Below are 22923 nucleotides of genomic sequence, written 5' to 3'. Positions count from 1 at the left end.
TTTGTTGAACAGCTTGGGATGCATTTTATCCAGGCCTGGGGACTTATCTACTTTCAAAGCTGCTAAACCCCTCAATACCTCCTCTCTCACTATTTCATCCAGAATTTCACACTCCTCCTGCATTGCCTCTTTCCTTTTGTGAAAACAGACGCAAAGTATTAATTAAGAACCATACCAACATCTTTCACCTGCACACAAAGATTATCTTCATGGTCGCTAACAGGCCCTACCCTTTCTTTAGTTATCCTCTTGCTCTTAATATATTTATAGAACATCTTTGGATTTTCCTTAATTTTAGTAGCCAAGAATTTTTCATCTCTCTCTGAGCATTCCTAATATCATTTTTAATTTTACCTCTGAACTTTCTATATTCCTCCAGAGATTCTACAGCATTTAGCCGTAAGTATATATGACATACGCTTCCCTTTTATTCTTTATCCCCCCACCCACCCCCCTATATGTCCCTAGACATCCAGGGGACTCTAGAATTGTTATTCCCACCCTTTTTCTTTAAGGGCACGTTTGGCCTGAGCCCTCCGGATCTCCTCCTTGAATGCCCCCCAGTGTTCCGACACTGATTTACCTACAAGGAGCTGTTTCCAATCCACTGTGGCCAACTCACTTCTCAACTTAGCAAAGTTAATTTTTCCCCAATTTGGGATTTTTATTCCTGGTCTATCCTTGTCCTTATCCAAAACTACCTTGAATCTGAGTGAATTACCATCACTTGCAATCAAGTGCTCTCCCAATGATACCCCTTCCTCCTGCCCAGCTTCATTCCCCAAAATTAAATCCAGAACCGCCCCCTCCCATGTTGGGTTTTGTTATGCACTGACTAAAAAAGTTCTCTTGAATGCATTTGAAGAATTCTGCCCTTTATACTCTTCACACTTTATTTGTCCCAATCAATATTAGGATTGTTGAAATCCTTTACTATTATTGCCCTATCATTTTTGGACTTCACAGAAATGTGCCTACATATTTGCTCTTCTATCTCCCTCCCACTGTTTGGGGGGGGTCTATAATACACGCCCAGCAATGTGATCGCCGCTTTTTTTATTTTTCAGTTTGATCCACATGGCCTCATTTGATGGTCCCTTTAACAGATCATCCCTCCTCACAGCTGTAAGTTTCTTTAATCAATACCGTGCCCTCCACCCCCTCCACCTTCTTGTCTAAAAATCCTGTAACCAGGAAAATTTAGCTGCCAAAGCTGTCCCTCTTTCAGCCATGTCTCTGTAATGGCTATAATGTCATACTCCCAATTGCCTACCTGTGCTTTCAGCTCATCTGCCTTATTCGCTATACTCCTTGCATTGAAGTATATACCATTTAGCACAGGAAAACCTCCTTGATTACTGCTTACTAACCCTTGTTTCCTCTGTCTTACAGATTCAGTTTCTACATTCTTGCGTTCCAATTTCAGCTTTACTTCCTTCCCTATTGAATTTGTTCTCGCTCATCCCCCTGATAAGCTAGTTTAAACTCTCCCCAATAAGCATGAGAATTTTGAAATTGAGGTGTTGCTTCATCGGGAGCCATTGTAGGTCAGCGAGCACAGGGGTCATGGGTGCGAGTTAAGATTATTTATCAGCTGCAACGAAGTATGAAATCTGTGTCAGACAGGGCCTGAATTTAACATCTCATCTGAAAGATGGCACCTCAGTGCTGAAGTGCCAATTATGGACTCAAATCTCTGAAAACTACAGCCGAATGTTCTTTATGGAGTTTAACCCCACTGATGTCATGAAGCACCCTAAGAGGGAGGTTACACCTTCATTGTTGCACCAGATGGGAAAATGAACCTTAACAAAATTCAAAATACCTAACATGCTGGAAACTCTCAGCATGTCGGTGAACATCTGTGGAGGTAACAGATCAGGTTTAGACCCTTCGTCAGGAATGTTAACTTATCTGTTCTCTCCATGGATGGTTGAGTGTTTCCGGCATTTACCATTTTGGTTTCAGATTTCCAGCATCTACAGTTTATTTAAAAAGTCAAACTTGTTTTTAAACTATATTTTTCAGTGCATAAAAGGGAGAAAGTAATAAATGCTGGACTTGCAGTGATGCCAACATCCTAGAATCAGATGTTTACAACATGGAAGGAGGCCATTTCGGCCCATCGTGTCCGTGCCGGTCAATAAGAGGCTATTCAGCCTAATCCCACTTTCTAGATCTAGGTCTGTAATCCTGCAGGTTACGGCACTTCAAGTGCACATCCAAGTACTTTTTAAATGTGGTGAGGGTATCTGCCTCGATCACCCTTTCAGGCAGTGAGTTCCAGACCCCCACAACCCACCGCGTGAAGAAATTTCCCCTCAAATCCCCTCTAAACCTTCTACCAATTACTTTAAATTTATGCCCCCTGGTTGTTGACCGCTCTGCTAAGGAAAATAGGCCCTTTCTATCCACTATATCTAGACTCCACATAATTTTATACACCTCAATCAGGTCTCCCTTCAGCATCCTCTGTTCCAAGGAAAACAAACCCAGCCTATCCAATCTGTCCTCATAGCGAAGATTCTCCACTCTCGGCAACATCCTCGTAAATCTCATCTGTACCCTCTCCAGTACAATTACGTCCTTCCTGTAATGCGGTGACCAGAACTGAATGCAGTACTCCAGCTGTGGCCTAACCAGTGTTTTATACAGTTCAAGCATAACTCACCTGCTCTTGTATTCTATGCCTCGGCTAATAAAAGCAAGTATTCCATATGCCTTCTTAACCACCTTATCTACCTGGCCTGTTACCTTCAGGGATCTGTGGACATGCACTCCAAGGTCCCTTTGTTCCTCCACACTTCTGAGTGTCCTATCATTTAATGTATAGTCCCTTTCCTTGTTAGCCCTCCCCAAATGCATTACCTCCTGTAAAAGAATTTTAAAACTCAGCTAGTCAGAGCAGCTGATTATTAAATCCAAGTTGTCTTCCTGCTGAAGTAAAGGCATCACCACCTATTAACAGCAAGGTGAGGCGACAGAATCCATTTATCTGTATCACTTGTTACTGCTCGTAGACTGACCCCCATTCAACACTATCCAGCTTTCACGCAAATTTTGTCTATTAACAGAAGTTAACGCCAAAAAAATGGGAATATCCTCAAAAACAGAACCGCCACATACCACATCATTTTAGTTTTACTATTTAATGCATCATCATCATCATAGGCAGTCCAACAAAATCGAGGAAGACTTGCTTCCACTCAAAGTGAGTTCTCAGGTGACTGAACAGTCCAATGCAGGAACTACAGTCTCTGTCACAGGTGGGTGGCATTTCGGTTTGTCGCTGGTGGGAGCTGTCCATGAGGGTCCTGACATTCCAGGTCCCGAATATATCCCAGTCATTAACACACCACGTGTTTAAGTCCCCAATCTAACATATAATCAGAGAGCACAGGAGGCCATTCGGCCCATTGTACCAGCTCTTTGAAAGAGCTGTGCGATTTGTTCCTTTTCCCATTGCCCCTTCAAGTACGTCTCCAATTCCCTTTTGAAAATTTCTGTTACATCTGCTCCAGCCATCTTCCATATCATAACAACTCCCCAACATTTCTTGGGGGTTGCTGGAGACCTGGACGGTGCAGCGATTGCAGATTCAGCCTAACCCTGAAGTAATAGATAGGAATGATACCCGGTATCCCAGCGCGGCGCGGACGGGAGTGGGAGGCCGGGGCCGGGGCCACACATGGATTTCCCGGACGGGAGTGGGAGGCCGGGGCCGGGGCCGGGGCCGGGGCCACACATGGATTTCCCGGACGGGAGTGGGGGGCTGGGGCCACACATTTATTTCCCTCGGCCTCCGTCACCTCCGATAACCGCCTGGCGCTCACCTTTTCCGGCCGCCGCCGCTAGATTGATCTGTTTAATCTTGGCGTTCTTCCTCTGGAGCCTCCTGCGGATAATCTTCAGGTGCAGGTCCGCCATCTTAGCCGCAACACGTGAAAGGACAGGACCCAGCGCTCGGGGTGGCTGCGGCAGTGCCCGCTCACCGGAAGCAACGACTCGGCGAATTCTCAGATTATGCGCTTCAAAAAATAATCTCTGCTCTAATTAAACATATCCCTTCGTGAAATGACACTCGAAGCGCTTTTCAATAGGTTTGTCATTTGCCATTTTTCTGGCGATCTATTCAGACAACTAACGATCGCGCAGTCGCAGATCAGTTGATAACGGGCGAAGCGGCTCACACTGAATCGGGAGAAATGGCAATGAAATAAGGATTGTGGAACTGCAGTCAGTAATTGTAAAGAGAAGAGACCGGGTTATGCTCCGAGTGTGTGAGATTGCACGAAGGGCAGCGGGCTCGGTGTGTGGGGCAATTCTCACCGGGCACAGCGCCAACATGTCCAACCCACTCCCTGGGCTCGGACTCGAAAGGAGAGGTTTTATCAAATTACAGCACAGGAGGAGGCCATTGGGCCCTATTGCCAGTGCTGGCGCTCTCTCCTGTAACCCCACCCCCAGATCCTTTTACATTCCTCTTTTTCAAATATTTATCCCATTTCCTTTGAAATTATGTTCTAGTCTCTAACTCACTAGCAACTTGTGATGAAGCATCCTAGAGTCTAATAGCTCTCAGTTCAAGAACCTTTCTTCCTTAACTGTATACACTACTATAAATTCACATGAGGCACATTCTGCAGACAAGGTCACTCTGTGACCTGAACCTTTATTCATAGGACCAAGAAGTGATGACCTTGTGTGGGACCTCCCTTTATATACCTGGATGACCAGGTGAGGAGTGTCTCCCACAAGTTCACCCCCTGTGGTCAAGGTGTGCATTTCTTAGGTGTATACAGTATGCAGTGTTGTTATGAAAATTACAGTTACATGAAGGTTACATACATGACATCACCTTCCCCCCCCCCCCCCCAACGTCTTATGGGGTCAAAGATTAAGTCTTTCAGGCAGTGGACGCACTCTCGTGGAGTTGGGGCTCTGGTTGTTGAGCCTTGGCATGCGTCTCTGTCACCTGTGGTGATTCCGGCTTGTCCGGGCTGGCCGCAGGGACTGTGCATGCTGTTGAATGTTCTTGTTGCTTGTTCACTGGCGGTGGTGTGGGCAACATCTCATGATCTTCTTCAGTGTCCATGCTGAACCTTTTTTTTACTTGGTCCAGATGTTTGCGGCATATCTGTCCATTGTTAAGTCTGACCACTATGACCCTATTCCCCTCTTTGCCAATTACAGTACCCTCAAACCACTTGGGCCCCAAAGAGTGATTAAGAACAAATACAGGGTCATCGATTTCTATACATCTCCCCTTTGAGTTACGGTCATGGCACTCATTTTGGGACTGGCGTTTGCCCTCAACAATGTCTGACAGGACAGGATGAATGAGGGCCAGCCGAGTTTTAAGTGTATGTTTCATGAGTAGTTCCGCAGGCGGGACACCCATGAACGAATGCTGTCGGGACCTATAGGCCAGCAGGAGGTGCGATAGGCGGCATTGAAGGGAGGGTCCTTGAATCCGGAGCATGCCCTGTTTTATGATTTGGACCGCACATTCCGCCTGGCCATTGGAAGCCGGCTTGAACAGTACTGTCCTGACATGTTTGATGCCATTACCCGACATGAACTCCCGGAATTCATAGCTAGTGAAACACAGGCCCTTGTCGCTAACCAGGACGTCCGGCAAGCCGTGGGTCGCAAAAACCGCACGCAGACTCTCCACAGTGGTGGATGTCGTGCACGAATTCAATATGATGCACTAGATTCATTTCGAGTACGCATCAACAATGAGTATCATTTTTCCCATGAACGGGCACGTGTAGAATATGTGACCATGGCCTGGTGGGCCAGGGCCAAGGGCTGAGTGGGGCCTCCCTGGGGGCATTGCCCATCTGGACACACGTCGTGCACCTGCGAACACAGTGTTCCAGGTCTGAGTCAATTCCTGGCCACCAAACATGTGACCGGGCAATGGCCTTCATTAGCACGATGCCTGGGTGCTCGCTGTGGAGTTCCCTGATGAATGCTTTCCTTCCCTTCTGCGGCATGACTACCCGGCTGCCCCATAGTAGGCAGTTGGCTTGGATGGAGAGTTCATCCATCCGTCTGAAACGGTCTGACCTCCTCGGGGCATGCTCCGTGTGCGGGTGCCCAATCCCCAGTCAGGACACATTTCTTAATCAAGGATAGAAGGGGATCTCTGTTGGTCCAGATTTTGATCTGGCGGGCTGTGATGGGGGAGCCTGTGCTGTCAAAGGCTTCAACAGCCATGACCATCTCAGCGCTTTGCTCCGCTGCCCCCTCAGTGGTGGCCAGTGGAAGCCTGCTGAGCGTGTCAGTGCAATTTTCGGTGCCTGGCTGGTGCCGTATGGTGTAGTCATACGCAGCCAGCGTGAGGACCCACCGCTGATGCATTGGCATTGACAGCTTTGCTTTCTGACAACAGGGATGTTAATGGCTTGTGGTCCGTTTCTAACTTGGACCTTCTGCCAAAAAGGTACTGGTGCATCTTTTTCACCCCATAGACACATGCGAGTGCTTCCTTTTCAACCATCCCATATCCTCGTTCTGCTTGGGAGAGCGACCTGGAGGCATAAGCCACAGGTTGGAGTTGGCCCTCATCATTACTCTGCTGCAATTCGCACCCAGCCCCATAGAATGATGCATCACATGTCAAAACCAATTTCTTACAGGGGTTGTACAGAGTCAACAGCTTATTCGAACAAAGCAGGTTCTGCGCCCGATTGAAAGCCCGTTCCTGACAGTCCCCCCAAAACCAATCGCAACCCTTACACAGGAGCACGTGTAGCGGCTCCAACAATGTGCTTAAGTTCGGCAGAAAGTTCCTGAAATAGTTCAAGAGTCCCAGAAATGAACGCAACTCCAACATTAGGATGGTGAATGAAACAGTTAATTCAGAGACCATGGTCCAGAACTTAAAGAAGGGTAATTTTGAAGGTATGAGGCATGAATTGGCTAAGATAGATTGGCTAATGATACTTAAGGGGTTGACTGTGGATGGGCAATGGCAGACATTTAGAGACCGCATGGATGAATTACAACAATTGTACATTCCTGTCTGGCGTAAAAATAAAAAAGGGAAGGTGGCTCAACCGTGGCTATCTAGGGAAATCAGGGATAGTATTAAAGCCAAGGAAATGGCATACAAATTGGCCAGAAATAGCAGCGAACCTGGGGACTGGGAGAAATTTAGAACTCAGCGGAGGAGGACAAAGGGTTTGATTAGGGCAGGGAAAATGGAGTACGAGAAGAAGCTTGCAGGGAACATTAAGGCGGATTGCAAAAGTTTCTATAGGTATGTAAAGACAAAAAGGTTAGTAAAGACAAACGTAGGTCCCCTGCAGTCAGAATCAGGGGAAGTCATAACGGGGAACAAAGAAATGGCAGACCAATTGAACAAGTACTTTGGTTCAGTATTCACTAAGGAGGACACAAACAACCTTCCGGATATAAAAGTGGTCAGAGGGTCTAGTAAGGAGGAGGAACTGAGGGAAATCTTTATTAGTCGGGAAATTGTGTTGGGGAAATTGATGGGATTGAAGGCCGATAAATCCCCAGGGCCTGATGGACTGCATCCTAGAGTACTTAGGGAGGTGGTCTTGGAAATAGCGGATGCATTGACAGTCATTTTCCAACATTCCATTGACTCTGGATCAGTTCCTATCGAGTGGAGGGTAGCCAATGTAACCCCACTTTTTAAAAAAGGAGGGAGAGAGAAAGCAGGGAATTATAGACCGGTCAGCCTGACCTCAGTAGTGGGTAAAATGATGGAATCAATTATTAAGGATGTCATAGCAGCGCATTTGGAAAATGGTGACATGATAGGTCCAAGTCAGCATGGATTTGTGAAAGGGAGATCATGCTTGACAAATCTTCTGGAATTTTTTGAGGATGTTTCCAATAAAGTGGACAAAGGAGTACCAGTTGATGTGGTATATTTGGACTTTCAGAAGGCTTTCGACAAGGTCCCACACAGGAGATTAATGTGCAAAGTTAAAGCACATGGGATTGGGGGTAGTGTGCTGACGTGGATTGAGAACTGGTTGTCAGACAGGAAGCAAAGAGTAGGAGTAAATGGGTACTTTTCGGAATGGCAGGCAGTGACTAGTGGGGTACCGCAGGGTTCTGTGCTGGGGCCCCAGTTGTTTACATTGTACATTAATGATTTAGACGAGGGGATTAAATGTAGTATCTCCAAATTTGCGGATGACACTAAGTTGGGTGGCAGTGTGAGCTGCGAGGAGGATGCTATGAGGCTGCAGAGTGACTTGGATAGGTTAGGTGAGTGGGCAAATGCGTGGCAGATGAAGTATAATGTGGATAAATGTGAGGTTATCCACTTTGGTGGTAAAAACAGAGAGACAGATTATTATCTGAATGGTGACAGATTAGGAAAAGGGAAGGTGCAACGAGACCTGGGTGTCATGGTACATCAGTCATTGAAGGTTGGCATGCAGGTACAGCAGGCGGTTAAGAAAGCAAATGGCATGTTGGCCTTCATAGCGAGGGGATTTGAGTACAGGGGCAGGGAGGTGTTGCTACAGTTGTACAGGGCCTTGGTGAGGCCACACCTGGAGTATTGTGTACAGTTTTGGTCTCCTAACTTGAGTAAGGACATTCTTGCTATTGAGGGAGTGCAGCGAAGATTCACCAGACTGATTCCCGGGATGGTGGGACTGACCTATCAAGAAAGACTGGATCAACTGGGCTTGTATTCACTGGAGTTCAGAAGAGTGAGAGAGGACCTCATAGAAACGTTTAAAATTCTGACGGGTTTGGACAGGTTGGATGCAGGAAGAATGTTCCCAATGTTGGGGAAGTCCAGAACCAGGGGTCACAGTCTAAGGATAAGGGGTAAGCCATTTAGGACCGAGATAAGGAGAAACTTCTTCACCCAGAGAGTGGTGAACCTGTGGAATTCTCTACCACAGAAAGTAGTTGAGGCCAATTCACTAAATATATTCAAAAGGGAGTTAGATGAAGTCCTTACTATTCGGGGGATCAAGGGGTATGGCGTGAAAGCAGGAATGGGGTACTGAAGTTTCATGTTCAGCCATGAACTCATTGAATGGCGGTGCAGGCTAGAAGGGCTGAATGGCCTGCTCCTGCAGCTATTTTCTATGTTTCTATGTTTCTATGTGTTGCCGGGCCTGGACGCACGACGAATCGCCTCCGTTTTGGATTCGGTAGGCCGGATCCCGTCTGCGGCAACCCTCCTGCCCAAAAACTCGACCTCTGGGGCCAAAAACACACACTTGGACTTATTTAGTCGCAGGCCTACCCGGTCCAGTCGGCGTAGCACCTCCTCCAGGTTGTGAAGGTGTTCCTCGGTGTCTCAACCCATGATAAGGATGTCATCCTGAAATACGATTGTTCCAGGGATGGATTTGAGCAGGCTTTCCATGTTCCTTTGAAAGATAGCGGCCGCTGATCGAATGCCAAACGGACACCTGTTGTAGACAAACAGCCCCTTGTGCGTGGTGATGGTCGTCAGTAGCTTGGATTCTTCGGCCAGTTCCTGGGTCATGTAGGCTGAAGTGAGGTCCAACTTGGTGAACAGATTGCCGCCTGCCAGCATGGCAAAAAGATCTTCCGCTCTTGGAAGCGGGTATTGGTCTTGTAGTGAGACTCGGTTGATAGTGGCCTTGTAGTCGCCACAGATCCTGACCGAGCCATCCGTTTTTAGGACAGTGAAGATGGGGCTTGCCCAGTCGCTGAATTCAATGGGCGAAATTATGCCCTCTCTTAGCAACCTGTCCAACTCACTCTCAATTTTCTCTTGCTTCACATATGGCACAGCTCTGGCTTTGTGGTGCACTGGTCTGGCGCCGGAGTGATGCATATCACTACTTTGGTACCTTTGAAAGTCCCGACACCAGGTTGAAATAGTGACTCAAATTTCTGTAGGACCTGTTAGCATGAATTTCGCTCCACAGATGAAATGGCGTGCACATCCCTCCATTTTCAGTTCATCTCGGCGAGCCACCTCCTCCCCAAAAGCGCAGCACCATTTTCCGGGACAATCCAGAGTGGCAGCCGGTTCTCTGATCCATTATGTGTGACCACCAACATTGCACTGCCTAGCACTGGGATGATCTCTTTGGTGTACGTCCGTAATTGCGTGTCAATGCGTTCTAGTTTGGGTCTGCTAGCTCTGAGTGACCATAGTTTCTCGAATTGTTGGACACTCATAAGTGACTGGCTGGCCCCTGTGTCCAGCTCCATGCATACCGGGGATGCCGTTTAATAGGACTTTCATCATCATAGGTGGCGTTTTGGTATATGAGCTGTGGATGTTTGCCACATGAACCCGCTGAATTTCAATGTCCATTGCTTTGTCCCAAGCATCAACCTGCCTTGCAGACCCCTCTCCTGGTTCATCTGCCTCGTAAATTAGCCCCACTGCCAGCTTCCTGCACATTCTGGCTAAATGTCCACTAAAGTTACAATTTCTACAGATAAATTGTTGAAACCTACAGGTTTTTGCAGCATATCTGCCCCCGCACCTCCAGCATGAGCTGAGATCGTTGTGAACAAAAGGGCTGTTTCCAGGCATTCCTCTCTGATTGTCTCTTTGATTACTCTTGAGCACTCTGTTAATGGGTGTCAATGGCCCCATCCTGGGACGCATTATCCACCGTGATGGTGTAAATGTCCGTTCAACCTGCCATTGGCTCTGTTGTGGACCCACTCTAGAGTCTGTTGCTGCCTGGGTGGTGTCGAATTGCCCTTGCCTGCCTGCGGGGTTCTGAATCGCGTTTACAATGTTAACTCCCTGATCCATTGCCACGTTGGAAGCAGAGTTGCGGCGTATATTATCTTAGTTTCCTCCTCCCCCACCATGAAGGTCTGAGCCATCAACGCCGCCGCTTCCAAGGTCAAGTCCTTGGTCTCAATTAGCTTCCTGAAAATCCCGGCATGACCAATGCCCTCAATAAAGAAATTCCTTAACATCTCCCCCCTGCAGGTGTCTGTGAACTTACAGAGGCTGGCCAAGCGCCGGAGGTCCGCAACGAAGCCCGGTATGCTCTGTCTTTCCCGACGTCGGTGTGTATAGAATCGGTGTCGGGCCATGTGTATACTGCTCGGTGGTTTGAGGTGCTCACCGATCAGTTTGCTGAGATCTTCAAAGATTTTGTCCGCCGGCTTCTCGGGTGCGAGTAGGTCTTTCATCAGTGCGTATGTCTTAGGTCCACAGCTGGTCAGTAGATGCGCCCTTCGCTTGTCAGCTGCTGCATCTCCCAGCCAGTCCTTCATGACAAAGCTCTGCTGCAGCCTCTCAACGAAATCGTCCCAGTCCTCACCAACACAGTACTGTTCCTCTGTGCTACTGGTAGCCATTCTCATGAGTCGTTGATTCCCATTTCTCTTCGCCAAATGTAGTGTCCTTACACATTACTATAAAAACACACGAGGCACATTCTGCAGACAAGGTCACTCTGTGACCTGAACCTTTAATCACAGGACCAAGAAGTGATGACCCTGCGTGGGACCTCCCTTTATATACCTGGATGACCAGGTGAGGAGTGTCTCCCACAAGTTCACCTCCTGTGGTCAAGGTGTGCATTTCTTAGGTGTATACAGTATGCAGTGTTGTTATGAAGGTTACAGTTACATGAAGGTTACATACATGACATTTACCCCTTTAGTTCTTTCAATAAGCGTATCGTCTAGGCTAACACATTACTGTCAGAGGTACTGTTTTTCGGATGAGATGTTAAACTTGAGGTCCCGTTAGCCCTCTTGGGGACATAAAAGATCCCGTGGCACTATTTGAAGAAGAGCAGAGAGAAATTTCCCTGTGTTCCAGCCAATTTTTATCCCTCAACCAACATTACTAAAACAGATTATCAACAACTTGTATTTATATAGTGCCTTTAACATAGTAAAATGTTCCAAGGCATCGGTCATTTATCTCTGCTGTTTGTGGGGAAAAAAGAAAGACTTGCAGTTATATAGCGCCTTTCACGACCACTGGGTGTCTCAAAAGCGTTTTCCAGCCAATAAAGTACTTTTGAAGTGGAGTCACTGTTGTAATGTAGGAAACACGGCAGCCAATTTGCGCACAGCCAACTCCCACAAACAGCAATGTGATAATGATCAGATCCTCTTTTTTTTGTTAGGTTGATTGAGGGATAAATATTGTCCAGGACTTGGGGATAACTCCCCTGCTCTTCTTTGAAATAGTGCCATGGGATCTTTTACGTCCACCTGCGAGAGCAGACGAGGCCTCGGTTTAACCTCTCATCCAAAAGACGGCAGCTCTGACGACGCAGCGCTCCCTCAATACTGCCCCTCTAACAGTGCAGCAGTCCCTTGGGACCTTACTGTCTGCACATTGGCTTCCATGTTACCCTACATTACAACAGTGACTATATTTCAAAAGTACTTCATAGGCTATGAAGTGCTTTGGAACAACCCGAGGTTGTAAAAGGCATCAAATAAATGCAAGCTCTTTTTTCCTATGTAAATGCGCAGTCTTTCTATTTACCAACTCTGACTCTAAACTGCTTGAGTTTTCCCAGTTTATATTACGTTAATTGAAATCTACCATTAAAATATCTTTCCTGTCTCTTCATAGAGCAAAATGTCAGAAGCGCATCAAAAACAGCAGGAAAAGGATTAACAAAGCAGAAAAAAATGGAAGGCGTGTACATTGTTCAGGTTTGGGAGTATCTGAATAGAAGTCTTGAATTTAAACATGTTTGTTTAAGTTGAACCTTTTAGTAATGCTAAGAATGATTGCTAAAAATGGAAGGTACAATTTAGTTTAAGTTTGATCTTAATGATATTGTACGTATGAGCTACTCTATAAAACTTTGAAATGAATTATAATCTATTACTTTTGATCAAACTTTGATTGTAGCTGGTAGAGTTGGCCTGACCTCAATGAGACCACTAGTGTGAAAGAATAATGTACTAAAAACATGAAATTAACTGCTAAGGTTTACTAGAAAAATCTAAGAATCTTATGAAAACTTTTATATAGCACCCTCTGGTGATCAAGTAAAACAATTACAACTGTTGGAGCTGATTTTACCAGACTGCTTTACTGTATAACGATGGCTACAATACACAGCATTAGGTATAGATGTGTGCTACATGTCACTTCCTGTAATAAGTGACATTTCTGCATCTATATAGGATTACATAGCATATATGGCACAGAAACAGGCTATTCAGCTCAACCAGTCCATGCCGGCATTTATGCTCCACTCGAGCCTCCTCCTGGCTTTCCTCATCTAAATCTATCAGCCTAAACCTCTATTCCCTTCTCCCTCATATGCTTGTCTAGCCTCCCCTTAAATGCTTCAGCCTCCTCTTAAATGCATCATTGAACACAAGAGCTCATAAAGCTGTGACTGCCTGCTGGGGGGCATTTCAGTATTGTAGATCCATTTTTACCAGCACATAACTGTTAGTGATCATCCATAATCATTTGTCATCATTTTGTACAGTACACTCTTGGCATGGGAGTAAAACAAGAATGCCCTTTTTTCTGAGAACTGACAATTATGGATAGCTCCTTAATATCCATTGTTGAGTGTTGGTTTCCATCAGTCATACAAGTGCCAAATTTAAACTCAGAAAGCTAAAGCATACTCATGCATTTTTAAATAATATTCAGTGAGGTAGCCCAAAGATATTGTCACTTTAAATTAGTAATTTAAAAAATAACAGCAGCATTGTTACTTTGGTAAAGCTCCAATTTCAGTCGAGTTTTTGAAAACAGTTCATATTGCCAGATTTGATGCTCTTGCCTGATAAATTAAAGCCTATTTCTAACCCTTTTTTGACTGAAAGAAATGTCCAGGTGCATCTGAAAACTCATTCTGTACTTTGCAAAAGAGGATGTTATGAAATAGAAATAAAGGCCTGCACTGGAGAGAGAAACAGTTGACATTTCAGGTTGATGACCTTTCATCAGAACTGGAAGATGTAGAGATGAACAGATTTTAAGCAAGTACACAGCCAGGGAGAAGGGGGCAGGAAGAGAATAAAAAGGAGAGAAGTGTGATTGGGTGGAGGGCAGGAGTGATTAAGTAACAAAAATTATGATGGTGCAAGACAAAATGAGGTGATAATGAGACAAGTATGGAAAGAAAAAGTGGGTCTAGAGGAGGTGTAAATGGTTAGAGCAGTATAGTAGAGGGGACAGGCAACCATTGGAAAATCTGAGAAGTCTCAGAAAAGAAGAGACGTCTCCCATGGCCTGGGTACATGGTGGAAGAAAGGCAGGAAGACCCCAGGGGCGCTGACCATTTCAAGCAGCAGCCCACACCTCCTCCACTCCTAGTAGCTCTGGTGTAGCCATCCACCATTACCAGCACCTGCTGTGAAAGTGAAAATGGGAGCGGTGGTTAAGGTCTAAAGTTGTTAAACTCAATGTTAAGACTGGCAACACATGGTACATTGCCGACCCGGGACATCTCGAACCAGCTTGAAAGGATATTGGCAAGGGAGGGGAAGGAGGAGGATCTAGTCAGTGACGGTAAAGAAGGCAAATGGTATGTTGGCCTTCATAGCTAGGGGATTTGAATTTAGAAGCAGGGAGGTCTTAATGCAGTTGTACAGGGCCGTAGTGAGGCCTCACCTGGAATATTGTGTTCAGTTTTGGTCTCCTAGTCTGAGGAAGGACGTTCTTGCTATTGAGGGAGTACAGCGAAGGTTCACCAGACTGATTCCAGGGATGGCTGGGCTGTCATATGAGGAGAGACTGGATCAACTGCGCCTTTATTCACTGGAGTTTAGAAGGATGAGAGGGGATCTCATAGAAACATATAAGATTCTGACGGGACTGGACAGGTTAGATGCGGGAAGAATGTTCCTGATGTTGGGCAAGTCCAGAACTAGAGTACACAGTCTAAGGATAAGGGGTAGGCCATTTAGGACTGAGATGAGGAGAAACTTCTTCACTCAGAGAGTTGTTAACCTGTGGAATTCCCTGCTGCGAGAGTTGTTGATGCCAGTTCATTGGATATATTCAAGAGGGAGTTAGATATGGCCCTTACGGTTAAGGGGATCAAGGGGTATGGAGAGAAAGCAGGAAAGGGGTACTGAAGGAATGATCAGCCATGATCTTATTGAATGGCGGTGCAGGCTCGAAGGGCCAAATGGCCTACTCCTGCACCTATTTTCTATGTTTCTATGTTTCTAGTCGCTGTGGTTCATGTTGGGATTAATAACATAGGAAAGAGTAGGCAAGAGGTCCTGTTTGGAGAGTACCAGGAACTAGGAACTAATTTAAAGAACAGAACATCAAGGGTTATATTCTCTGGATTATTACCGAAGGCATGTGCAAATTGGTGTAGGGCTAAGTAGATTAGGGAGGTGAACATGTGGCTGAAGCAACGGTGTGAGAAAGAGGGATTGCATTTCATGGGACACCGGCACCAGTACTGTGACAGGAAGGAACTGTATCATTGGGATATACGCCAGCTGAACCGGGCTCCGATCAGTCGCCTAGGAGGCGTTGGAGAGTTGGAGCAGCAGAGTCGGGAGGCCTACGAAAGGCCCATCAGTTGGGAGGCGCCAGGGGGAGGTCGAGGAGGCATTGGAGAGGTAGAGCAGCAGAGTCGGGAGGCCTACAAAAGGCCCATCAGTCGGTAGGCACCAGCGGATGGTCGAGGAGGCGTCGGAGAGGCGGAGCAGCAGAGTCGGGAGGCCTACAAAAGGCCCATCAGTCGGGAGGCGCCAACGGGAGGCCGAGGAGGCATCGGAGAGGCGGAGCAACAGAGTCGGGAGGCCTACAAAAGGCCCATCAGTCGGGAAGCGCCAGCGGGAGGTCGAGGAGACCAGCCGGTGCAGCTGCAGCAGGGAGGCAAAAAGAAGTAGAAAGAAATCGAAAGGGCACATCACAGCCAAGGGGATAAGTGATTGGCTGGTGATTGGTAAGTAGCTTTTCTTTTTCTTTTCTTTGTTGTGGTGCATATAGGTACCAACCATATAGGTAAAAAATGGGATGAGGTCCTACAAGACGAATTTAGGGAGCTAGGAGCTAAATTGAAAAGTAGGACCTCAAAAGTAATAATCTCAGGATTGCTACCAGTGCCACGTGCTAGTCAGAGTAGGAATCGCAGGATAGCTCAGATGAATACGTGGCTTGAGGAGTGGTGCAGAAGGGAGGGATTCAAATTCCTGGGACATTGGAACCTGTTCTGGGTGGGGTGGGACCAGTACACACCGGACGGTCTGCACCTGGGCAGGACCGGAACCAATGTTCTCGGGGGAGTGTTTGCTAGTGCTGTTGGCGAGGAGTTAAACTAACATGGCAGGGGGATGGGAACCAATGCAGGGAGACAGAGGGCAATAAAATGGAGACAGAAGCAAAAGATAGAAAGGAGAATAGTAAAAGTGGAGGGCAGAGAAACCCAAGGCAAAAAACAAAAAGGGCCACATTACAGCAAAATTCTAAAGGGGCAAAGTGTGTTAAAAAGACAAGCCTGAAGGCTCTGTGCCTCAATGCGAGGAGTATTCGGAAAAAGGTGGACGAATTAACTGCGCAGATAACAGTTAACGGATATGATGTAATTGGCATCATGGAGACATGGCTCCAAGGCTGGGAACTCAACGTCCAGAGGTATTCAACATTTAGGAAGGATAGACAGAGAGGAAAAGGAGGCGGGGAGGCGTTGCTGGTTAAAAAAGAAATTAATGCAATAGTAAGGAGGGACTTTAGCGTGGATGATGTGGAATTGGTATGGGTGGAGCTGCGGAATACCAAAGGGCAGAAAACATTAGTGGGAGTTGTGTACAGACCACCAAACAGTAGTAGTGAGGTTGGGGACAGCATCAAACAAGAAATAAGGGATGTGTGCAATAAAGGTACAGCAGTTATCATGGGCGACTTTAATCTACATATTGATTGGGCTAACCAAACTGGTAGCAATGTGGTGGAGGAGGATTTCCTGGAGTGTATTAGGGATGGTTTTTTCTGGACCAATATGTCGAGGAACCAACTAGAGAGATGGCCATCCTCGACTGGGTGATGTGTAATGAGAAGGGACTAATTAGCAATCTTGTTGTGCGAGGTCCCTTGGGGAAGAGTGACCAGAATATGGTAGAATTCTTTATTAAGATGGAACGTGACACAGTTAATTCGGAAACTAGGGTCCTGGAGTTAAGGAAAGGTAACTTCGACGGTATGAGGCATGAATTGGCTAAAATAGACTGGCAATATAATTAAAGGGTTGACGGTGGATAGGCAATGGCAAAAATTTAAAGATCACATGGATGAACTTCAACAATTGTACATCCCTGTCTGAAGTAAAAAAAAACGGGGAAGGTGGCTCAACTGTGGCTAACAAGGGAAATTAAGGATAGTGTTAAAACCAAGGAAGAGGCATATAAATTGGCCAGAAAAAGCAACAAACCTGAGGACTGGGAGAAATTTAGAATTCAACAGAGGAGGACTAAGGGTTTAATTAAAAGGGGGAAATAAAGTATGAGAGGAAGCTTGCAGGGAACTCAAAAACTGACTGTAAAAGCTTCTATAAATATGTGAAGAGAAAAAGATTAGTGAAGACAAACGTAGGTCCCTTGCAGTCATAGATTCAGGTGAATTTATAATGGGGAACAAAGAAACGGCAGACCAATTGAACAAATATTTTGGTTCTGTCTTCACGAAGGAAGACACAAATAAGCTTCCGAATGTACTAGGGGACAGTGGGTCTAGTGAGAAGGAGGAACTGAAGGATATTCTTATTAGCGGGAAATTGTGTTAGGGAAATTGATGGGATTGAAGACCGATAAATCGTCGGGAGCTGATAGTCTGCATCGCAGAGTACTTAAGGAAGTGGCCCTGGAAATAGTGGATGCATTGGTGATCATTTTCCAACAATCTATCGACTCTGGATCAGTTCCTATGGGACTGGAGGATAGCTAATGGAACACCACTTTTTAAAAAAGGAGGGAGAGAGAAAACTGGTAATTATAGACTGGTTAGCCTGACATCAGTAGTGGGGAAAATGTTGAAATCAATCATTAAGGATGAAATAGGAAAGCATTTGGAAAGCAGTGACAGGATCGGTCCAAGTCAGCATGGATTTATGAAAGGGAAATCATGCTTGACGAATCTTCTGGAATTTTTTGAGGACATAACTAGTAGAGTGGACAAGGGAGAACCAGTGGATGTGGTGTATTTGGACTTTTAAAAGGCTTTTGACAAGGTCCCACACAAGAGATTGGTGTGCAAAATCAAAGCACATGGTATTGGGGATAATGTACTGATGTGGATAGAGAACTAGTTGGCAGACAGGAAGCAGAGAGTCGGGATAAACAGGTCCTTTTCAGAATGGCAGGCAGTGACTAGTGGAGTACCGCAGGGCTCATTGCGGGACCCCAGCTCTTTACAATATACATTAACGATTTAGATGAAGGAATTGAGTATAATATCGGCAAGTTTGCAGATGACACTAAACTGAGTGGCAGCGTGAGCTGTGAGGAGGGCGCTAAGAGGCTGGAGGGTGACTTGGACAGGTTAGGTCAGTGGGCAAATGCATGGCAGATGCAGTATAATGTGGATAAATGTGAGGTTATCCATTTTGGGGGCAAAAACACGAAGACAGAATATTATCTGAATGGCGGCAGATTAGGAAAAGGGGAGGTGCAACGAGACCTGGGTGTCATGGTTCATCAGTCATTGAAAGTTGGCATGCAGGTACAGCAGGCGGTGAAGAAGGCAAATGGTATGTTGGCCTTCATAGCTAGGGGATTTGAGTATAGGAGCAGGGAGGTCTTACTGCAGTTGTACAGGGCCTTGGTGAGGTGTCACTTGGAATATTGTGTTCAGTTTTGGTCTCCTAATCTGAGGAAGGACATTCTTGCTATTGAGGGAGTGCAGCGAAGGTTCACCAGACTGATTCCAGGGATGGCTGGACTGACATATGAGGAGAGATTGGATCAACTGGGCCTTTATTCACTTGAGTTTAGAAGGATGAGAGGAGATCTCATAGAAACGTATAAGATTCTGACGGGACCGGACAGGTTCGATGCGGGAAGAATGTTCCCGATGTTGGGGAAGTCCAGAACCAGGGGACATAGTCTTAGGATAAGGGGTAGGCCATTCGGACTGAGATGAGGAGAAACTTCTTCACTCAGAGAGTTGTTATCCTGTGGAATTCCCTGCCGCAGAGAGTTGTTGATGCCAGTTCATTGGATATATTCAAGAGGGAGTTAGATATGGCCCTTACGGCTAAAGAGATTAAGGGGTATGGATAGAAAGCGGGAAAGGGGCATTGAGGGAATGATCAGCCATGATCTTATTGAATGGCGGTGCAGGCTCGAAGGGCCGAATGGCCTACTCCTGCACCTATTTTCTATGTTTCTAGTGGAAAGGATAAATAGGGCAGTCACAAAGACTTTACACTAGTAAATGGGGGTTGGGTGGGGGAGAGGGCTCAGGTTGAAAAGTTAGTATAAATAATAGTTCTAAAACAAATGAAAGGAAGAAAGAACGACCTGGATTTATATAGCGCCTTTCATGATCACCGGACGTCTCAAAGAGCTTGACAGGCAATTAAGTACTTTTGGAGTGTCGTCACTGTTGTAATGTAGGAAACATGGCAGCCAATTTGCGCACAAGCAAGCTCTCACAAACAGCAATGTGATAATGACCAGATAATCTGTTTTTGTTGGGAGCAGAATAATAGTCAGAAATTGTGCTTTAGGCACTACAGGTAAAGGGAAAGATAAAAGATATAAAGTAGTTAAACCAGAAGAGAGAAATAAGAAATGTGTAAGTAAAACATTAGAGTAGAAGGACAGGTAAGGGCCAAATATGCATTCTTTATACAAATGCGCGGAGTATACAACAACTTGAATGAATTGCAGGTGCAAATTCAAATTGGCGGGTATGACATGGTAACCATTACTGAGACATGGCTGCAAGACAGTCAGCACTGGGAACTAAATATACCAGTTTATAAGGTGTGTAAGAGAGATAGGGAAAATAGTAGAGGGTGAAGAGTACCTTTAGTGATTAAGGATGAGATCATTCTATGATAAGATGATATAAGGAAAAATAAGTAGATGGTGGAAACTTTATCGGTAGAATTAAGAAATAGAAAAGGATTTAACACTGTAGTGGGAGTTGTGTATACACCTCCCCTGGTAGCAGCTGTGAAGTTTGCAGAATGTATAGATGCAGAGATTAGACAAGCATGTGGTTAAGGCAGAGTGATTTTAATGGGGGATTTGAACTTTCATATAGATCGAGATAAGCAGACAAGCTCATGTCAAAAAGGTAGTGAATTTCTTGAGTGTGTTCAGGATAGTTTTCTGCAACAATATGTCCTAGAACCTATATCATCATAGGCGGTCCCTCGAACGAGGATGACTTGCTTCCAAGAGTTCACAGATGTTTCAATGAAGGACCCGATGTTCTAGTCCTGAGCTCCAATTGAGGGGATGGAAGATGCCTGTGTGTCAATTTTTTTAACGTATCGTGACCATTGCACACCAGCCACCACATGGGCTTGGCAGAGCTACGCCTTTATCCAGTGGCAAGGGTAAACCAACATGACTGGAGACCTGCTCTGCTGCACAGACCTAGCGCGCGCACACATCGCATTGTGTGCTGGCCCGTGCTACCCCTGGGCCCTTGGCTCTTCTGGGCCAGTACCCTCATCTGTTGCACCTCCGCCACGATCTCTCACCGCTCCTCCGCCATAAACATTCACCGTATCTCGCCACAAGCACTCGCCGCTCATCTGCCCCGACCTTCCCACTCCTCTGTACCTGGGCCCTGCCGATGTTACTGCCCACGCTCCAAAACGGCGACCAGGGTTTTGATGACATCACCCAGTCGCCCATCTCAAAATCGTCGCATACTTGGAGCAGCGAGGTTGAAGTGGTATGCCGCTCCAGCTCTTTTATAGCCCGACCTGCGGAGCTGTTCTCTTGGGGCATGACATAATACATTTAGTATTGAGCCAGATTTAGTTTACAGGCTAACAATGTGTGAACATTTATCTAATAGCAATCATAATATAATCAAGTTCAATGTAGTATATGAAAGGGAGAAGCTCGAAACAGCTATTAAGATTCTAGATTTAGGTAAGGCTAACTTCAATGCGATGAGACAGAGTCTGTACACAGTAATCTGTTAGTGGGAGGTGTTCAAAAAAGAATGTAATTTGATACTGAATCAATTTATACCCCTAAGGGGCGAGATCTCTACTTACCAAAAACACAACCATGGACAACTAAAGAGGTAAGGGACAATATAAAACTAGAAGAAAAAGCATACAAAAATGCAAAAACTAGCACAGATCCTGGCGAATGGGAGAGATCCAAAGAACAACAAAAGGTGACAAAACAGATAGTAAGAGCTATGAAGAGAAACTTGCAAGGAATATCAAAATCAACACAAAAGTTTTTTGTAATGATATTAGGAAAAAGAGGGTGATCAGGAGCAATGTGAGTCCCTTGAAAACTGATAACGGTGATATTGTTATTGAAACTAAGGAAATGACAGACAAGTTGAATAATTACTTAGCGTCAGTATTTACAGTACAGGAAGGGGATAGCATGCCGGATATACTAAGGAAACTAATATTGAAACAAGGACGGGGATGCACCAAAATTAACGTAAGCAAAATAATAGTAATGAAGAAAATAATGGCACTAAAGAGTGAAAAATCCCCAGGACCAGATGGTTTCCATCCCAGGGTTTTGAAGGAGGTAGGTGAGAACGTTGCAGAAGCCCTAACTATAATCTTCCATAGATCTCTCAATTCAGGAACAGTTCCTTTCGATTGGAAAATTGTGCATGCCACTCCCGTTATTTAAGACAGGTGAGGGAGGGAAACCAGGGAATTATAGACAATTTAGCCTAACATCTGTTGTTGGGAAATTGCTAGGGTCTATAATTAAGGATAGAGAGAACCAGCATGGATTTGTAAAGGCTAGGTCATACCTGATGAACCTGATTGAATTTTTTGAAGATGTGCCTATGGTAGCAGACAAGGGAGTGTCTATGGATGTTATTTATATGGTCTTCCAGAAGGAATTTGATAAAGTCCCTCATAAAAGACTGTTAGCTAAAGTTGAAGTTCACGGAATTGAAGGCAAATTATTGACATTGCCGGAAATGAGCTGAGCGGCAGGAGACAGAGAGTAGGGATAATGGGCAGATACTTTAATTGGCAGGATGTGACTAGTGGTGTCCTGCAAAGATCTGTGTTGGGACCTCATCTGCATTTATTAACTATTTATTAATGACTTAGATGATGGGATAGAAAGCCACATACCAAATTTGCTGAAAACACAAAGATAGGAAGCATAAAATTACAAAGAACTGTTAATAGATTAATGAATGGGCAAAACTGTGGAAAATAGATTTCATTGTAGGTAAATGTGAGGTAATTGTTAGGCCACTTTAGACCTAAAAAAGATAGGACAGAATACTTTCTAAAGTGGTGAAAAAATATAAACAGCGGAGGTCCAAAGTGACTTGTGGGGGGGGGGGTTCTATTTACATAGATCATTAAGACATCATAGACAGGTACAGAAAATAATCAGAAAGGCTAATAGAATTCTGGCCTTTATCTCCAGATAACTAGAATATAAGGGGATAGAGATTATGCTACAGCTAAGGCTATACAAAGCCCTGGTTAGACCACACCTGGAGTACTGTGAGCAGTTCTGGGCACCACACCTTAGGAAGAATATATTGGCCTTGGAGAGAGTGCGACGTAGATTTACTAGAATGATACCTGGATTCAAAGTGTTAAATTCTGAGGAGAGATGACACAAACTGGGGTTGTATACACTGGAATTTAAAAGTTTAAGGGGTGATTTGATCAAAGTTTTCAAGATATTAAGTTAATAGAAACTATTACCGCTGGTGGGGGAAGTCTAGGATTAGGTGACATAATCTAAAACTTGGAGCCAGGCCTTTTAGGAAACACTTCTACACGCAAAGGGTGGTAGAAGTTTGGAACTCTT

The 22923-nt window shown here is 45.3% G+C and overlaps 1 protein-coding gene across 1 annotated transcript in view; it reads right to left on the bottom strand.

Annotated features, from left to right (window-relative positions):
* ddx18 (DEAD (Asp-Glu-Ala-Asp) box polypeptide 18) overlaps positions 1-3969 on the bottom strand; it is a 45715-nt gene extending 41746 nt beyond the window's left edge. The window contains exon 1 of the mRNA XM_070875460.1: positions 3834-3969. Within this exon, the coding sequence (XP_070731561.1) occupies positions 3834-3927 (94 nt within the window). The 5' untranslated portion in view covers positions 3928-3969. The remainder of the gene's footprint in view (positions 1-3833) is intronic.
* Positions 3970-22923: the final 18954 nt, after the last annotated feature.

The sequence above is a fragment of the Pristiophorus japonicus genome, chromosome 3, assembly GCF_044704955.1.
Source record: "Pristiophorus japonicus isolate sPriJap1 chromosome 3, sPriJap1.hap1, whole genome shotgun sequence".
NCBI lineage: Eukaryota > Metazoa > Chordata > Chondrichthyes > Pristiophoridae > Pristiophorus > Pristiophorus japonicus.
This window is presented reverse-complemented; position numbering and strand designations above follow the sequence as displayed.